This window comes from Pleurodeles waltl, chromosome 9, assembly GCF_031143425.1.
Source record: "Pleurodeles waltl isolate 20211129_DDA chromosome 9, aPleWal1.hap1.20221129, whole genome shotgun sequence".
Classification (NCBI taxonomy): domain Eukaryota; kingdom Metazoa; phylum Chordata; class Amphibia; order Caudata; family Salamandridae; genus Pleurodeles; species Pleurodeles waltl.
Genome location: NC_090448.1, coordinates 789,005,011 through 789,025,180, shown reverse-complemented (window position 1 = coordinate 789,025,180; position 20,170 = coordinate 789,005,011). Strand labels below are relative to the sequence as shown.

Sequence of the window (20,170 nt, the reverse complement as noted above, 5' to 3'; positions counted from 1 at the left end):
GTTCGGAGGAGTCTTTGTCACAACTAGGGATCACCACATATACCTAGAAAACGATCGACCTGGTTCTTTTTTCACCTCCAGTTGTCACTTATGTTTCAAGCCTTTCCTGTCTGGCCAGGCTGGTAATTAGTTTCGGCCACTTTTGTGGTTACTATGCCTTAAAGTGGTGCTGTTGCTTCTAGACCGAACAAAAGTCACAGTGGGTAGGTTTTATCCAGATGTGTGATGTGCTCAATGTAGTCTTGTCTTGCACAGTATCTGTGTTTTTCATCTTCCTCGGATGTGGACCTGAGCTTGGCTATATGCAGAGGTCCCCATGAGTCAGTGTTGGTGTTTGCTTTTTTTGTTATGTTGCAGTTCATTGGTGCCACTGGTATAACTGTGCAAGCGTTGCCTGTGCGGGTGGCTATCAGTCTGTGTGGTTTTATGTCTGGACAATTGGTGAGTCTCTTAATTTGTGGGTATCTTTCTCTCGTTGTATTTGCATGTTTGTTATAATATGCAGGTGTAATTGCAATTGTGTGCTTGTCAGTGTGTCTCTCGATTAATTTGTGTAGATGTATGTTTGTGACTATGGTTCTCCTTTTAAGTTTGAGCTGTTCTGCGGTTTTCTGTGTTCCCTCATCTTGTGTGTGGTTGTCTTTCTGTCTGTCTTTGTGTGTTGCCTACATTTGTGGGGATTTCTCTTCTTTGATCTGTGTCCGTGTGTATGTAATTTTCTGTTGCTGGGCTATATGCCTGCATGTTTTTTCTGTGTGTCACTCTCTACAGTTCTGTCTTTAGCGGTGTACCTTTGTGCATGTGATTCTGATTAGGTGTTAACGCAGGTCTTTGCCTTTGTATATTTTTCAGTGTAGACATTTGTTCATCAGTGTACAAGGTTGTACAGCTGTCTTTGAGTGTACCCGCAAGCAGTCATGTCTTTATTGGTTTATTCTGTGCGAAAATCTTTTCCAGTGTAGTATCTTGTATTGAGCTTTTCTTATATGTACAGTTCTTTAACATTGCATCTGTATTAGATGTACACGTGTAGTTAAATAATTCCCTCAATGAGGGTAGAATCCATGAATAATTATTTACTCAACCTTGTGAATCTTTAGGGGATTCCATTGTAGAAGGCCAGTCACTTTACCAAGTGTTTATGCTTTCTTTGGATGCTTCTTACTAGTTTTATGTGTGTGTATTTGTTGTATCTATGTGGATTTGATCTGTGTCTGTCTCTGAGTGTGTCACAAGTCATATGAGAATTAAGCCAGTGAAACATAATAGAAAAAAAGCAATGAATGAATTAGTGATTTGTGGAGTAATCAATGTAAGGCATATCTCTGTGGACAACAGTTGTTGACATTTACATAGTTGTGTATGCACATTATGATACGTACTGGTGAGCAAAATGAAGAGCCACACTTTTTGCACTTGTGTCAACAGACTCTTTACCTTTTCTGTCTCTAGCCCTTCGTATGAGTGGAAGCGTCAGGTGACCCAGCGGAGCACAGCTGCTCAGAAAAAGCGTAAGATGTCTCTGTTGTTTGATCACCTGGAGTCCTCAGAACTGGCGGAGCATCTCACCTATTTGGAGTACCGCTCCTTCAACAAGATCTTGGTAAGTCACAATTTTCTTGGGTTTGCATAACTTAACTGAAGCCAGGCCAGAGCAATCCTTTATTAAGTTTCTATCAGACACTAACACATTTTACACCCCAATAAGATAGCTGCAGTACCCAAAATGGAATGTTGTCATTTTAGGAATCAAACATAACGTAGGTCGTCATCCTGACCTCAACAAATCAGACCACTTAAGAACTGTTCTGGTTAAACCTAGACAGGTGGCAACACTACTCTTCTACACTACTACTGTTCCACGACTCTCCTACTCACTGCCCATTGGCTTCTTGACAACCTCATCTTACTCCTATCCCAAACAGTCAAATGCCTCAGACTGACACTAACTCCTGTATTTAGCAGGTATTGAAGAATCTTTAGTGTTCCGTCCTTACTATTAATTTTTCACCATTATGTTATGTGGTTTTAAGGCCATTTCTTGAAGTGCTCTGTTTTCCCCAGTGGCCCCTTGGCACAGAAAAAGAATACTTTCAAGTCACCATACAACTCTTAATTAGGTTGCGAGTCTTTAGAGGGTGCCTAAATGTCAAGTGGTTCCTCAAGTGTCGGAGATGCGAAGGGAGGAAGTTCCACAGCCAGGCAAAAACCAAAAAGTCTATACTCTCTAATTTGCTCATCTGGATCATAGGAATGATAAGACTGCTCTGAGAGAATCTGCAAATCTGAAAGGCCAGATGGCTGGTAGAATGAGAGCACTTGTGACTGTAAACCATCCTTTTATGGTGGATGGCCCCGAGTTGCAAGCAGAAGGACTTAAATACAACTGGAAGACAGATAAGTGGTCACGCCATTTCAAGTTCAATGGAGCTCACACAGCATATTTTTGCAGCTGCCACTATTCCGAGATTAGATACTTTGGACTCCCTAAATAAGTTCTGCTGCCACCGCACAATCACAATTATAGCCTTGGCAGATGTGGCAAGTGCAGAAGTTTAAATATCTTTTCAAGCATCAATAGATGTTAAAAGCCAGCAGTAGCCACACTGGATGCTCTCCCACCGTTGTGTTGGCTGTGTGCCTCACCCTGGGAATAAAACGCACTGTTTGAGAAGTAGCAGTAATAATACCAGGTGCTATACCTTCAAAGGGCGAAATAGACACAGTCCTGGAAATACACAATATCTCAAGCAGAACGTCTTTACCATATGAACCCAAGGAATCCTCAGAAAATATAAACAACCACATCTTCATTCCATAATCTTAGAATCAAAAGAATGGTTTGAACAAACAAACAAGCAATAGCTATGTGCACTGTTACTAGTGGGATCATACCCTGAACCCCACCCAACCCAGATATGTTGGCCTGTTGGCAGTGACACACCAGGTGCAGTCGCTGGAGGAAGTGATGGTATTCTGGAGGCCGCAGTGTATATGACAATATGGTGGGGCTTGCAGTCCCTGTCCTGGCAGATGAGATAGATGTAGATTTCTGGTAATGGTGCTGCCATTTGGTGAGTTGTGGGCCAGTGGCAGAAGGATGAGCAAGCTGGCAATCACACAAAGGAGTAAGAAGACTTTGGGCTAGGCCATGTGGCATTTATTGATCTAGGATAAAGGGAGGACTAAAGTAGAGCGACATGAATTACAGTGGTCTCCAAATAATAAACGAATAACAATACTTTAGCAGGCTTTGGGTCCTGTGTTCTAGTTCCTTTTCGATGTCTTTCTACGCCATCTGTATCCTGGGCTTCGAGCCTTTCCCAGGCATCAAGTAGAAGTCCTGCTCACCTAGGGAGCTTCCTTGCCAGGCAAGTGGACCCATTCCCAACTCTCTAAGGCAAATGAAGCTTCTTCTGGCTTAGCTGCTAAACTCTACAGTATGGGCTAATTTTTAGGAACCTCTCAACATTCCTTTGTGGAGGAGTAGACAGCTGGTCTTCGGACCAGCCCTGTGGATGGGGATGCTTGCATCATTGAGAAGCCGTTATCCCTGTCCCCTAACCTGCCCAAGGCTATGTTGAAGCTGTTCGGAGACACCCATGCAACAACCTGAGAGCAGCAACTAAAAGTAGAGAAAGATGGAACTGGCAGCTGGGGAATGATTAGAGGTTCCTTGAGAAGAGGAGGCGTCCTCATAGGGATACCTGATACCATCCCATAAAGGCAGATCTTTATACGTCTCATGCCGTGACGTTCTTGCAGAATGGTTTAACAGTGACAGGTAGAGCATTACAAAATCAAAAAATAAACAAACCAACAACTGATTTTTAAGATAGCCACAACACAGTAGAGGACATATGGTCTGGTGACTAAGCTAGTCGACTGCGAAACCAGGGGACCAAGGTTGTAATTGTGGCAGCACTTGCCTGAAAATAACATGAATCTGGCTTAACCACTTAATCGCCATTTACAAAAGCAATATAAATATGTGTCAAATGTAATGCAGTTGTGAATATGCAAAATGTGGTTGTGAGGTTCCATGGCGTCAATGTCTACTTGATATGGTCCTGTGTAGTCTTACTAGTTAGGTCTGGGCAAAATTCACACAATTTCGTTTGCAGGAATTACACGAAAAGCCCAAACAATTACATGAAAGTATGGTCGGTATGTTGTGCTCTTTTATAGTGTGAAATGCGTCCTTGGTTCTATTTTTGACGCAAGGATGCGTTGATGCTAAAAAAAAAAAGCACAAAATTGCGCTCAGACAAACAACCATCGTTCACTTTGTTTGTTCACATTGATCCTGTGCTCACATGGTAGAACTTTTACATGAACAACATCTCTACTATGCAACTTGGTGTAATCTCCAGTATTTCACATAAGAATATAATGCAAAATTCTGAAAATTATGCACGATTACAGCAGTGTAAATGAAATTTCATTGTGTCTACTTCATGTCTCCCTATTAACGTACTCCGTGTTGATATCCAGCTATGTTTTTATACAAAATACCAATATATTCAGTTTCGTGTAACTGCACTTTTTACTTTATGCATTAGTAGATATCAGATAAAGCCATCTGCAAGTATCTGGCTCGGCCTGTGTGGTTACCAGACGTGCTATACAGCTGCTGGCATCTCTGTGCGACAAGTACAAACAGTGCATAACCAGATTTATTGGTTTGGTTGATGTGTTTGTTTGCACCTTATCTCAGCTTTTCTATCGGACTATAGAAAATGACGGGTATGAAAAATATTACAGAAATTTAAAAATAATTGAGAAGCCCATGCACAGCAACCCTTGCACTGTAGTACACCTATTTGCAGGTGGCTCTGCCCAAGTGATGAAGAAAAAAGGGTCACCCGCACTGGAATACAGCCAATGGAAGAAGTGAGCAGTCCTATGTGGTGCTGAAGGGGCGGGCGGCGCGTGGGGGGGATTGGGAGGGGGGGGGGGGATAAATATTTATTTTATTTAATAAAATAAAATAAAACACTTACCTTTCCTCGTCGCCGCGCCGCTCCTCTCCGTCGCTGGATGCTGCAGGCACAGGATCCCAGCCTGCCCTGCGCCAATCCTGACGCTGCTCAAAGCAGTGTTAGGATTGGCTGGGAGTGCCCAGCCAGGGCACTCCCAGGCAGACTGGGAGCCTGTGGAGGCTCTTGCCGGGCCGGCAACTGTGTTGCTGCGCTTGAGAGAGCCTACTGCGCATGTGTGTTTGACCGGTCCGAGACAGCTGGCCAAACATACGGGCAGTGAGGGGGAGTGCTGAGCGTTCCCTCTCGCTGCTCTTCACCCCCGTGGTCCCACCCCCTTTACCAGAAAAACGATCAGAAACAAAGTTTATGATTGTTTTCTGGTAAAGGTTTTGCAGCTGCGGCTGCTGGCAGAAAGGGGGGGTGATGCTCCTCCGCCCAAACAGAGGAGCTGCCACTGATGTAGTGTGGTGTGGAGAGCAGTAGCAATTTGCGAGTGAAACTTGAAAAGGCCAAAGAATGAAAAAGGGCTAACCAGATACTTCGTATGTAGGTCTATATGTATGTAGTATTATGAAGATATTTTGGGGAGAAAATATGAGGCCGCTAAAGCTATCTCACTTGCTAAAACTGTCTCACCATTTACAGCTGTTTCTAGGCCAGATCTTAAATTACTCAGCTTGCAGTTCAAGCCTTACATTATTCATTTTTTGTGGTTGTAGTTTAATTTTTAGGAACTAGCATTCTGGAATCTGATTTGATGGTCATCCCGCCTTTTTGTACTGTTCATTTGTTTAAGAGCTGAACCAAGAGGGAAACTAAGTCCACGCCACTTTAAAGTGGAAGAATTTGGAAAGATGAGCATGGACTGAGGCACATCTAATTCTATACTCTATTTTTTCTGTACTCTGTTTTTTGCTGTGAAACCAGCATTTGTACTGTTGAGCTGGCAGTTGGACACTGTCAATCTGATGGACTTTCATTGTGACTTTAAAAACGGCCAAGGTGTAACTATATTCAAATTATTTGGTACTACAATATATGTAAATCTTTCTCTTTCCGTGGATCGGACACCAAATCTGGGGTCAGTATGTTTTGATATTTTATTTCTACAGACTGTTCATGCATATGTTATTTTGTAGAAGCATATCAGTTTCAGGGGTTATCTTCAGTCATACAGTCGTGTAGATCATGATTACCTCGTGGTTCACATTAATGGATTAAGGTCCAGCGAACCAGGTTGTTTCTTCGTGGTTGAGGCTGAAGGTGGCATTAGCTGTGTTGAGTTGGAGGAGAGGGCTTCCCTTGCCTGGAGTGGATGATCGTAGTGTGCAGTGTTCCCAATCCCTTGACCTTGTGAGCAAACGATGGCCCCAGTGTGTCCACAAGGTTTTTGGTATTTCCCAAACTGCACTGTATACATAATAACTTTTGAACTGGCTTGCAGGCTTCTACAATGTATGTTAGATTGTCACACTTTTAGTATTGTGTTGCACCACACAAGTGTTTGTGTAAAGACTAGAAAATATACCCCTACATCTCATCCCAAAAATAGCACAAGAGAGGTGAGACATATGCACCATATGTCAGTCTCCTTTATTGGGAAGGTGCTGAAGTCATGGGAGAGCATGAGGGGATCCTTCATGCTAGGGTGCAGAACGTTCAAGCCTTCCAGTACTGGGTCATATGACAACAATGCCACTCCATGGGAAAGATTTATCCGTACTGGTCCTAGTGCTGTCTGCAACTATAGACATAGAATAGGTGAGACTGGGCACGGATCCTGAGCTCCTTGCCTTTAGTCACGCTGGGTTAACCAGGCCGCCCTACTCCTGATGACTGCACTGTCCTTATTGACCTCCTGCATTACTGTGGACCGAAAGAACAACATCATTGGGTGAGTAGTGTGGATCATGTCGGTCAACATAGCAGGAACTACCCCCTCTATCTCTCCGTAAATAAATATGCCATTGGGTTACCTAGAAACCTATACCAGGATCTGTTTTGGTTTAGAGCTGGTCCGCTGCTAGTACTAGTGGTCAGCACTAGTCAGCACTGATCTGTGCTCAGTCTGACACACATCGTGGTTATCCCTAACGAAGGGGCCTTGCATGTCTGTCAACTTAGTGTTTCTTGTCAATAGTCCGAATTGATGTTTTTCCAGTGAGTCTGGGACACTCCATCTGTAGGATCAGAAGAGTCCACCCTAGGGATCCCCAGCTGGCAGCTCAGGGTGGGCCTAGTACCTCCCTTTTCTTCTCCTGGGCATCCGGCAGTTCCTGTCTCAGTCTTGTTGGACTCTTTCCATACAGCGTCCCAGTAGATGTGCTCCTCTGTAGGTGCTCCTCTGTGGGTGCTAGGAAGCTGCCACCCTGTAGACTTTTTCTCTGAGGCACTGTTTCAGCCTCTATCCACGGCCATTCTGATACAGGCCGACTTCAGGGATACCCATTCATCCAGCTGGTAAATACAATACTCTCCCTGCGAACACTGGCATCCAGGCCTTTCTTAGAAGCCTATCAAAACCACTCCTCTGTTGTTAGGGAAGCCTATAGTTATCCCTCCCCCGCTCTATCACGCGTAGGATTGCTAGCAAAGTGGCTGCAGAAGCATGAACCTAGGTCATTCACCCTACAGTCAATGCCACTCATTCCTGCGACCTGTACCAACATTCACCAGAACCCTCATTCTGTAGGGGGGGACACCGCCAGGATTACAGAGCAGTGTATGAATGCTACACATGTGGTTTTAGAGGTAGTGTGACTAGCGCACAACACACTGTAGTTCTGTTGATGTAGAATGGTTATTGTACAATCCAACGAAATTTAATATTTTCGTGTGCTACAGTTAGCAAAGTCTCATCTCGTGCAGCATTTGTTTGCTTTCGGTGTTTGTTCTTTGCTTCATATTCATGCAAGCCCTCATCATCACACGTTAGTGTGGGTTAAAATTCAGAATCCATGCCACATAATGTGCCTGCGTTTGCACTCCAGTGTGCAAATAATTCAGCTTTTTAGTGTACATCTATGTTTTTCAGTGTGCTCTTGTTTTTAACTTTGTGCATTGCTTTGTGAATGGGTAGAGGATGTTATGGTGTGCAGATTAATTCGTCTGTTTTGCTGTGTGCAACGCAGTATTACAAGTTGAAAGGTTCTTGCACGTGCAGTGGATTACTCAATCCATCCAAGGTGCTTGTTTGCTCTTCATGTCCTGGGTGCCAGGGGATTGATTACAGGGTAGCAAAAAGTAATTCAGTGTTTTGGTGTTCAGTTGTTCCTGTGCCAGTGGATTGCTGGTTGGCAAGTTGTCATTCAGGGTGCTCGTATGGAGTGGCGATTGTATTACGGTCTGAGGACTGGTGTATTACTCGCGTAGGAAGATATGTTTCAGGTTTTTTTTGTGGATGTTTGTTGCTGAGGATTACTGGACTAGAAAGATATTGTCTGTCTGCTGTTAGGGTTTGGATTCCCGTGTTCTTATTTGAGTCCAGTGCGCTAGGCGGAAATTTAGCAAACAGTCATTCACTGAGGAAAAAATATATTGTTACTCCCATTGCAGAAGTTCAAAATCTCGTTATTTACATTTCATTTTTAAAAGTAAAGGGTCCTGCCGATTAATATTTAGATTGAAAGATCTGTGTGCTGGAGCCAGTGCTAGATTTGCCGGGGTTGCTGCGAGGTAGGCCTGGGGTGCCATTGAAATGCGTGTCCATGGTGTATGGTGAGTGTAAATGTTCATTTATTTACAAGAGTATTTCATACAAGTATTTAGATAGGTTCTAAGTGCTTGTATATATGAACATATATGAGGCTTGAGGTGCGAGAAGAGTAAGTGATATGCCCAGGATCAAAAAGTATGGTCATAGGCGAAGCTGAGATCCTGGTCCCCTGCTTCCACAGATGGCTATTTAGCCAGAATAGTATGTTGTTCTGCAGGTCAGAACTGAGGGTCTTTAGTGTAGGTCACAGTGTTGCATTTGCAGAGAGTGCTGCAGAATTGGGGTCCGTTGTCATAGTTCCATGTGGTTGGACCCTTCCAGGACCAGTAATGTTGTATTTCAGGGTAGTGGAATTGGCAGCCTACGGGCACGCGTCTTATTGGGCATGAGCCAGTGTTAAACATAAAAGTAAATAGCTTCTGGCACGTTAGGAGACGAATTTCTAACTAAATTACAAGTTGGCCATCACCACTTCTTTAGGATTTAATGCATAAGTACTCAGCAGCTGCAGTAATAAAAACACGCATCACAGCAGTAAAGGAACATTCATAGGTTTAAGTTCACATAAAAAATGAACAAGTAGTGAACAATGAAATGGTGCCGGGCTTCCTGAAAGATAAGTCCCGGATGTCATCTCTCCTAAAAGGAAAAGCTCTAAAAAGGCACATTTGCCACAATTCGAGTGCCTTCCTCGAACAAAAAGTCTTTCTCTGGCTGTGCTATTTTTGAGCTCTTGAAAGGTTACTGAGCTTCCTGTTGGTGCCAGAGTGCAAGCGTCCTGCGCCATCTGTGCCACCCGTCTATGAGTCTTTCGAGGTGCGCAACCTAGCTTGTTGGGGGGTCACTTTGTGAGGGCGCATACCAGGGTTCCTCTCACCATGTGAACGCTGTGGATTATTTCGACTCATTGCCCAAAGCCTCGAATACAATGTCCTTAAAGCAAGATTGCGAGGCGTGTCCTGCCGCATCTGCTTGTCTTTCGGTTGAGCCCTTCCTCTTATCCAGAGAACATAAAAACCTGTTTTAACCGGAAGTCATGTTTGTTCTAATCTATACCCCAACTCTCAAGTCTGTCCAGGAGGGAGAGAACCTCGGACTGTTATCAGGAAGAGTGAAACTCATTGTAATGAAGAACACAGTAGGTAATCAGAGCATTACTATTGCATTACTCTTCCACGTTATAGTTAATAAAACACAGTGTGGAGTCTTAAATCAACACCCCTCAACAGTCATACAAAAGTGCAGCGCTGCTAATGACTGTTTTGGTTCCAGAACACCGGCAGGGTTGGATGGCATATAACGTAGTCTTGCAGTGTCCCCCAGGGCTGGGCTGGCTTAATTGGGGCGGGCTGTTTTTTTGGATGTTTGTAGGCCTGTTTTATTGTCTGATCTCGTGGTCTGGGCCGTTTGCTTGCAGCAAGCCACGCAGGAGTGCATGCAGTCATCCCTATCTTGCAAAACACATATAAAGCTTGTCTTTACAAGTTCAAAACTGCACCGACTTGCAAATATGGGGCACTTTTTCAGCTATCTGAGTCACAAACAAAGGCAACTCTTATTTTAGTGCCCAGCCTGTTTTCTGTCCCAGTCCAACCACAAACACTGCTCAGGAAGGTAAGCCACTTATCTGGGAACCATCATATGACAGGCAACGAAGTCTGTCACCTTAACCTAATATTTCGCAATAGGAACATTGCTGACCTGCAGGAAGACTCTATAGACAAATTAATAAAGAGCGAGAAGACCAAATGATCAAATGTCAACTATGGGACCATATTGAACATCAGGAGTGTATTAACACTCTCATCACCTTGGCACAACAGAGAAAAGAAATCTGCAATATAAGTATATAAGAACAAAAGGTTGATCATGTAACACTGCAGTACCCTTGATCTGAGGAGAGTAACACACAGCAAACCCACAAGACAGGTGGGGTTGCATATCCAGCATAGCGAGTAAAAAGAAGGCTCATCCAAGGGCACAATCTTCATACGTCATGTGGGCCTTAAAATGTTTCAGAGAAAGTAGGGCACAACCTTCCTCCTTCTCAAGAAAAACCTGCAGAGTAGTGTAGGTGGGGTGCACATGCAACTAGCAAACGTGTAACCATCTATTAAAGCTAGCTGCAAAGTTATTGACACAAATGAACAAACAACCAGGGAATGTTCTAAGCACCATGGGGGGACATGGAGGTTAAGCTACACCAATATCTAGTAACAACTATAAGCAAGCATGAGCAGCCTAGACCACTGACTTTGTAATCATGCATCTATATATAGGACCAAATCATGTGTCAAGGATGACTAAATTAAGTTGCGGACAGAGGCACATTATGCTGCTATGCAGCTTTTTTATTTAAATAGTCAACTTAAGTTTGACATTCTGTGGCTTTATTTTTAATTGTATTTTCACTTCAATACATCAGGTCAAAAGTGAATCTAATACTATAAAAATACTTAGGTTTATTGAACATTAAAATCACACATTAAGCAGAGCCTATTCAAAATGTTACTTACGAACAATTCTTGGCTTGGCCTTGTCTGAAACAGTGGTTTATTGATTCCTTCCCCTCTCCCAAAAGACATTGTGTACAACTATTTTACAATGCAGAAAACAAATTACCATTTATATTGTTGTAATAAATAAAGGTGTGCTTTTCTATTACACACATCACATTTATTTCAGAATTTCTGTTCAGTTTTACCTTTACATCTGTTTATACTGTAGGACCTCTGGAAGCACTTCGTTCCGTTAAGAAATGTCCTCCAGGAGAGTACTTTACCTTTATAATAGCACATATCCGCCACTAGGACACAATTCAGACCTTAAAAAGCAGTAAAAAATGTTTGAGAATCTTCCAAACTTTAGAGTACGCTTTTGAAAAAACTGCTGCTCTGAGAATAGTGTATTAACTAACTGCTGATTTGAAATCCATATGTCATGTGCCTATGAATTTGAAAAATAAAAATAAAACCTTTTTATTACAGAAAGTGAATCATTCTCTTCATCATGTCTCAATTATTTCTAAGTATTTTAGGCGTTTGGTTTCTGCTGCAGACCACATTCATTTACCCATTCACAGTGTGGGGATAGGTGCACTGTTGTGTAGCTATTTTAGCTATAGTTATATACACATTATTTTAGCAAACTAGGCCTGCTGCTGTGCACTTTAACCTAGATAAGTTTTCTTTTAGCTTCGTTATATTATTTTAACATTAGCCACATTTGCGGTCTTGTTTTATTTTCTCTATCTAGCTGTTCTTCGCCTAGGTCAGCACTACGTTCTTAAACAAGACATTTCTTTCACTTTGTGCTTTTCTCAAGGCTGCAGTAGGATAGGTTGCCGGCAAAAGTGGTACGCTTTGTCTCCAATGTTCACAGAAACCTACACACTTTTACGTGGGAATCCTTTCTTGGAACATCAGCTGTTTTATTATAAAGACACTACTTTGACCCATGTATGTTAGAGGGAGATTCCAGCCAGCCAAATGACCACAACTGTATGCTGATTGCTTCCCTACAGCTGCTTATGTAGACTACAGGCCTCTTGATCAGGTATGAGGGATGATGTCTCTTCAGGGGGAACCTGAAGGGCAGAATTAGAGCTTAAAATGATGTGCTCTAACATAGCCTAGGTAAGAACTATCTCTACAAACTCTAGTGACAATATGGTAGCGTTGTTCTTGTATTTTACTCTACTTGTCACACTTTTAATCTTATTGTGCTTCATTGTCCTAGTTATTGCAATACATGCCTTATCATCCAAGATGCAGTTACTTCAATAAAACCTTATTGAACTATACTCTGCCTCTGATTGTCCTTACATACATGAGACTAATGTAACTGAGAGAAACGGATGAGATATGAGTGCCCACGATTCCCCTGAGGAGTCATTTATGTCATGCGCCTGGCTGCCCTAATCATCCCTGCTCTTGGGTGGAGATGAGGCACTGTTAGTTAACCGAAACAAACCCAGATTAGGCCAACAGGTGTCACATGGTGCGGGATTGGACTCAGCCCCCGCAGTACAGGTGATTCTGCCGCCCAAATACAGTAGTCTCATTAGGATAATGAGAACCTACGTGACATGGCGCCGCCAACGTTTGGTCAGGCACTCATTTTCGGGTCCTCCTGAGTAACTCTGTCTCACTACATGCAAAGGCACCTCAGTACTATTTACTATTACTATTTGGTATTGAGATTTTGTTTTCTCCTCAGCTAAGTAGGGTGTACCTAACTAATGCTGTAGGTTGTTCAAGCTTGAACTCTAAAAGGATTATCCCCATTTGGTGTGCTCATCTCTGAACAAAATTTACCATTCACCATGGCAAGCCCACAAAGGGTAGCAATTGCAGTTAATATGCGACCACCCCTTACTGCACATTTACTGGTACATGGCACAATTTGTTGTTGAGGCTCATCCAGCCTATAGAACAGAAACATTCTATTCCTGGATCACATTTCCAGCAGTCGATGGGAACACAAATACATTTCACCACTATACACCTGCAAACATAACTGCACAATATAGAGCATATGCATATTTAGATATACCTCTATCTTATCAAGACCATAATAATTGGCTTGATGGCGCCCTACCACATAGAATCCTACATGTTAGGTTAGGTCCTCTTAGTAATGATGGTCCTACCTGGCCTTTATTGGCCACATATACACCACACCCTGATACAGCAACCTTGACAGTAGCTGAGGTTCACTTCTTATATATTGAGCTTTCAGCAATATACAGACTATTAGAACAGTTTGTAATGCAAAGATTAAATACAAACCCAGCACGTGCTGCCCCGGTGCAACCACATGCAGCAACGCCAGGCATTAATCTTACGACTGTAAATTCGATCATGGTGAAGTACCTGCCAAACGGTAAGAGATTTCATTTTGGTTAGCTCAAAAAATAAATGCACTGGAAGCAGTATTTCCCCATAATGGACCTCAGGATAAGCATAGAATATTAACTATGTGCTTGCCATTTGGGATGGTTCCCTGAGTAGATAACTGCAATCCTTGGGGCACGGTATTTGCCACGCTCTATACTACTGCACAAGTTACACCGACACTTGCCAATCTTCCGGAAGTGTTAAAACAAATTCAAGATGAATACTTGGATGCCCTGGCCCTATATTTGTTGATGCAACTTATGGGAAATTTTGGCACTTTATCCTCAGTCATATTAAGTAACCTTAAGGGGGAAGGAGTTACACTAGCAGTGTGTATGCGGCTCCGGGACGTTCCTCCACAGGATCAAGAAGGTGAGCTGCCAAAGATTATTGCAAAGACCTACTCTAGTATTGGTCGACATAGTCTGGGGGCCAGACTCACGAAACCACAGTTTCAGGGTGAATCTAATAAAGATTCTACCAAGCAAGCACCTGAGGGTTCTAAAAAATGCTGGGATTAAAAACAACAAATACCTAAAAAAGAAAGAGGAGAATCTCTGCACTCGGAGACCCCTCAGAATAGATAAAATCTCAGAAATAGAGATAATATAAAAAGGCCTGACAGATATCAGTATACTGACACACGCCAATCTCATTCCTTTCAGCACTCACTGGAAAAACGCAGTGAGAGGTGTGCGGTCAGAACGCAGAACTGAGTACGTGAAACCGAGACAGGAATCGCAACGCTCTACAGAAGTTTCTGTTAAAACAGAAGATAAACTTCCCCAACAAAAACCCCAATTTAAAAAGAAAAACGTGGCAGCAGTTGCGATTCGTCATGCCACTCAGGAAGAGGACTCTATTGAAGAACAAGACGTAGGCACTAGCTCTGCTAGACAGCGCAGCAAAGGTCACAATAATTCGCCGGAATCTTCAAGAGCATCTGGAGGTGAAAGCAACTGATGACTTCTTACAAGATGAAACTGCTGACATGCTCGTCTCCATGTCTGACTTGGTGTACAAAGTAACAATACAGTTAGTAGGAGATATTGAACGCACAATTGACGCAATCTTTTGGGATCACGTCGTTAACATTTATGATATTTTACTGGCCGAAAAGGATTGGCCACCTGAATTTGTCTGTACTTGCCCATATGGGGAAGAGGTTATCAAACCTTCTTTATCGCCTCTTGTTCCCGATGAGCTTGCAGAATCCTACACCATTGATTGGGCATTAGCACAGGCACCTGCGTTATATCGCAACCACTTAGGGTGGGACAAAGATTCCCCCTATCATGTAATTCCAATTAAAAATCAACCTCAATCTCAATACCCAATAAAATATGATGCTAAAGCACCCGTGAGGGAAATCATCCAACAACTAGAGTACCAGGGCTTAATCAAAACCCTGTGTCTCACCAATGAATAATCCTCTGCTCCCTGTAGCTAAACCGGACCATTCATACAGAATAGTCTTAGATTACAGACACCTAAACAGTCATACATGCACGTATGCTACACAAAACTCTCATATCACTGCACTTATGAACAACATAGTGTGCAAAAAATAGAAACAACACTGGATATTTCTAATGGTTTCTTCTGCCAAAATTTAGCGCCTGAGATTAGAGACTTAACAAGTTTCAACGCACTAGGCTCCAAGAAAAATTCTGTAGTTTACCACAGGGGTAAAAGAACAGTCCAGGACTGTTCGAGGCTTGTGTAACTTCAATATTGCACGACATTGACCCTGAAGCATTCTCCTATGTCGATGATAGCTATCTTACGGATGATGAATTATTGCAACATCTAAGATGGGTAGCCCGCATTGTTGTAGGATTTGCCAAATTCGGCTATAAATTTTACTTCAAGAAAATAAAAATAGCCTTCCTAAGTGTCCTGTTTCTGGGATACGAATGATCAAGTGAAGGAAAGAGCCTAGCGCCACAATTCTTAGAAAAATGCACACAGTTACAACCTCCAGACACCATTAAAAAACTCCAATCCCTATTGGGTTTTCTAAATTATGGCAGAACATGCATTCCAGATTATGCATCACGCATCGAACCCTTATATGACTTGATACGTCCTGACTTTTCCAGTAAATTCTGGACAGTCTAACACACATGCATTCTTAGAGCATTGCAACAAGTCATACTTGCAGCACAACACCTACACACAAGGGACAATAAAAAACACCTGGTCATCAGAGTATTTGCTGGTGTCATTGGTTTCACCTATGTAACATTCAGTGAGGGTGAGACGGTCCCAATTGCATACAAATCACATTTGTATTCAACAGTAGAACAACGTTTTGCTCCCACTGAGAAAATTCTTACTGCTGTCCAGATGGCTGTCATTAAAGAAAGACCACTAGCCCAGGGGAAATGCATTATTGTTCTATCTCCAATCCCAGCCCTCGAGGCTGTTACCAAAGCCAGCATTCCAAACGCTAAAGCATTACATCCATGTGGGATCCAATGGGCAACATCTTTGACAGCCACAGATGTTGACTATATTTAACTCAAGAATTTTTGCAATATGAACTAGAATACCCAGTTTCGGCAAATACATTGCCTATTGAGCAATATCAAAGAGTCATGTACAGCGATGGCTCACCACAACCTACTATAGGCACAAAGCATTAATACTCTGCTGCTTGTGGAGGGTAGTAAATTCTATCCACAACATACCTTTACGCAAACCCTAGGGGATTGCACTGCACAACTAGCAGAGCTAAAGACTCTGGTGGTGGCACTGGAACATACGGATCCTGCACCGCTAACACTGATTGTCTGTGATTTGTACTGTTGTATCCAGTCCTTCAATGAATATCTGCAATAGTGGCACCAGAGTGGGTTCAGAGATTCCAAAGGTAACACTATCAAACACTGACTTGTGTGGGGGAAAGTAGCAGATCTGAAGGAAACGCTACCAAACGTCCATGTTGTACATACACTTGGACACCAGCGCGTTGGAATACATGTTGCTGGAAATACACTTGCTGATGAAGAAGCCAAATCAGCAGTAGCAACGGCTTCTGTTGCTACAGTAACTCATTCTAGAACAAAACTGGACGATGAAATGCTGGCTGCTGTGCAAGCCTCGGCTGACGGCACACCTTTACCTAAAGGATATCCCATTAAATATTCCTACTGGATGGGAGGCTTCCTTGATGCAGAAGTAAAAATACCAGGCGTAGGAGTTCTAGTAATTCCCAATAAAGACCTAAGACCAGAATTGATCAAAGCAGCGCATGAGTGAGTTGCCTCTGCTCAAGTTGGTGTGGCGGCTGCAATATCATTATTGCAGGCTCGTTATTGGTGGCCAGGTCTATACAAGCAGTATGTCCTTTGTTGTGATATCTGCCAACAAATTAAGGGGTCCACCGTCAAATGCCCACCACGGACGCCCCTCCTAATTTCTAACAAACTATTACAATGTGTGTACTTGGACCATTGTGGTCCCCTGACACCTGACAGTGCATACAAATACATCTTAGTCGCTGTTGACTCCTGCTCCACATTTCTATGGGTGTGGCCACAATGCTCGGCTGACGCTCGGACTGTTATTAAAGATTTGCAAGTCTTTATCGGCACATATGCAGTTGCGGCTTTCCACTCCAACCAGGGCCCTGCTTTCGCCTCGAGAGCATTGAGGGACGCCATGGCTTCGTGAGGGGTCCAACTCCATTACTCGTCTCCATTTCATCCCGAGGGAAATAGTGTTGTGGAGTGGCAAAACCGAGTTTTAAAGCAATCCTTAACGTCCAGAGTATTAGGTACGGGTTGTAGTTGGCTTAATCACCTGTGTGGAGTCCAGAGAGCACTTAATAATCTGCCTAAATGGTCCCTGGGGTTTGTACTTCATACGTGTGCCAGTTTGGAACTCAAATGTATGTTCCAGATCTTGATGGTCCTGGCATGGAGGTGGCAGAAACCCATTTGACATAAATGAATGTGTCTTGCAGGAATTACAACATTTCAGTGACAACGCTTCTGCCAGTGCTGCCTCCTTAGGAATTACCTGACTAAAATTATTAACCTCTTGAAGTGCATGGCGTACCAAGGTGAGGTCACAATCCAGTCTGTATTCACAAAGTGGTAACTGTCCCTCAGTCTCTCAAGTCTGTGAAAACACATACTGAGGGACCGCTTCCACTTTATGAATCTGCTACCTACCCTCTTTTGAGACTTGATACCTGATGTTTTGCAATGCAATTGAAGTTTGAGATCATTGATACATAGCATATGGACTCACAAAGGTGTGGAGAACACCCATTCCCTTCCCTCTTTTCTCTGCAAGTTGATATATGGTCTCAAAAGGCACTTTGCAAGCAGGAAGAGCTTGTTTACTTCACAGTGTGTCTGCAGAACATTGCAAAATACTTTTTTGGAGTTGCAAAGCATTTGATTTTGCAAATCACACACTTTGCCACCTCATAACAGTTTGATACATCAGGCCCTAGTGTCTGAATGCAGCATTTAATTGCTGACAAGTGACCAGTTAGCTTTGGCAGAGTTGCATACCTAGTGTTGCAGCCTATGTGCAGCAACTTAAATATTTTTTGATACATTCGAACTAGAAACATACATTCGTTTGATAAAAAATACAAATTATGCAGCAGACAGTGAATACATTGGCAATGGCAGTCAATGTAAATTTACACTGGGACAGCCACAACAGCAGAATCATATATTTTACAGGCTCTGATCAGGACCAGGGAACCTAACAGCAGAATTACGAGATGCCACTTGCACATAGGCCAAATGAGGATAAACAATGTTATGCAGGAATGTCTGAAAAAAAGCGCAGCAGTCATCACCTGGACACATACATCTGGAGGAATACTCAGACACAAATATGCATGCAACTAAGCTGTGGATTATGCTACTTACAGCTCTATGCCACCAAACCTCAGTGCTTATCCTATCCTACATAGGAGAAGATTTGGAGAGTGATTAGAGACCTTCTAAAGCACTAGTTCCCAACCTTTTGACTTCTGTGGACCCCCCACTGTATCATTACTGGAACCCGGGGACCCCCACTGAATCATTATTGGAATCCGGGGACCCCCCCAATGAGTCATTGCTGAAAGCTGAGGACCTAATCTGTCAATATTATTTAGTTTTTTAAGCAGTTGCAGACCCCCAGAGGTTTCCGGACCACAAGTTGGGAACCACTGTTTTAAAGCATGTAATGAACTTGAAAATAAATATGTTAAATGAAGGGCCTTAGATGTTCCTAAACCACAGACAAGAGGAACTAAGCACACGAGCCTAAGCATTTGATATAACATTATGATACAGAATTCCGCCTACTGTGGACCAACATCTATGGTGAACACCTTGGAGAAATAGTTTGCAAAGGTGAAAACTTGCTACAGAACACTTATATTACATAACAGGGGCAGCGTCAACACCATCTTCCCACAAGACTCAGGTCTCCGCAACCTAATCTACTACTGCAGTCCATTCTACCCAGGCAGGAATGATTCAGCTCTTCTCTGTCCTATTAAAAAGTAATGGCTACAGAACCCATAAACAGTGCAAATAAATTATTCATTTAGCTGCAATTATCTCATACAAACTAGAGCAGAAACCACAATGAAGCAGCTCGGGCTGTACACCCTAATCAGTAAGAGATTAGCTGCCAGAAAAGGAGGCCTGCTTGCCAATGTCCTGTAAAGCAAAGCATTGTCCTCGAAGGTCACAAGTTAAGCTGCCAGAGTGCTAGTACTACCAGACAAAGGTGCATCATTAGCATGATGCCTTGAAAGAGAATGTGAAAATAAAACAGCAAAGAGTTCTTACATGTCAAATGCCAATTTTTAGGATGAACATCTTATTATGCACTTCATAGTATGATACCTTATTGTAGTGAGAGTGGTTTAAGCAGCAGCTTCTACAATAGAACTTTCCTGTCGCTGCTTGTTAAAGAATGACATAAATACTGTGCATCATAAATTTGAGCAAAACATATAAAAGAGGATCCTGAAGGGATAATCTTACAGTAGTAGTAATTCAAAGGTTTGGTCTAAGCTGAATCCAGTCCACCCAAAAATTAATTTATAAGGATAGAATTTTTTAAAAAATATATGAAGATGTACTCTTGTCAGGTGCATGACCCAGACCCGATTCAAACCCTTGTCACCCCCGCCATGCTTATAGCAACCCAGTCACTTACTTGCCTTTGGTCTGATTGTAGCTGGGCACTCAAATAGTTGTTTTCTGAGTTGAATACCTGGGACTTACCTTGAAAAATAGAAAAAACTTTGCTTTAAGTCACTGTATCGTTGTTCCATATAGGTTAAAACTATACAGACATCCATATGCCATATATTGCCTGGGAACCCCCTTTTGCTGAACCTGTGAAAGTACTCCGATCACCGAGCCCTTTTCCCAGAGGGATTCCTACTCGAAAGACGAGCTGGGCCAGACCGTAGAACCAAAAGAGCCCTGGCAAAAACTCTCAACCAGCCCGTTCCCTTTGACTCCTCCCGCAACCTCTTTCTTTTCATCCATAATTTTCTCTACCCTCTGTCTCCCCCTCTTGAAGCCTCTTGTGCGGCTTAA

At 42.8% G+C, this 20,170-nt stretch overlaps 1 protein-coding gene across 5 annotated transcripts in view; it reads left to right on the top strand.

Moving 5' to 3' along the window:
* RASGRP2 (RAS guanyl releasing protein 2) overlaps nt 1-20,170 on the top strand; it is a 232,704-nt gene that overhangs the window by 33,863 nt on the left and 178,671 nt on the right. For all 5 annotated transcript variants that reach the window (XM_069208004.1, XM_069208002.1, XM_069208003.1 and 2 more), the window contains one exon: nt 1,453-1,603. In XM_069208004.1, the coding sequence (XP_069064105.1) occupies nt 1,453-1,603 (151 nt within the window). The remainder of the gene's footprint in view (nt 1-1,452; nt 1,604-20,170) is intronic.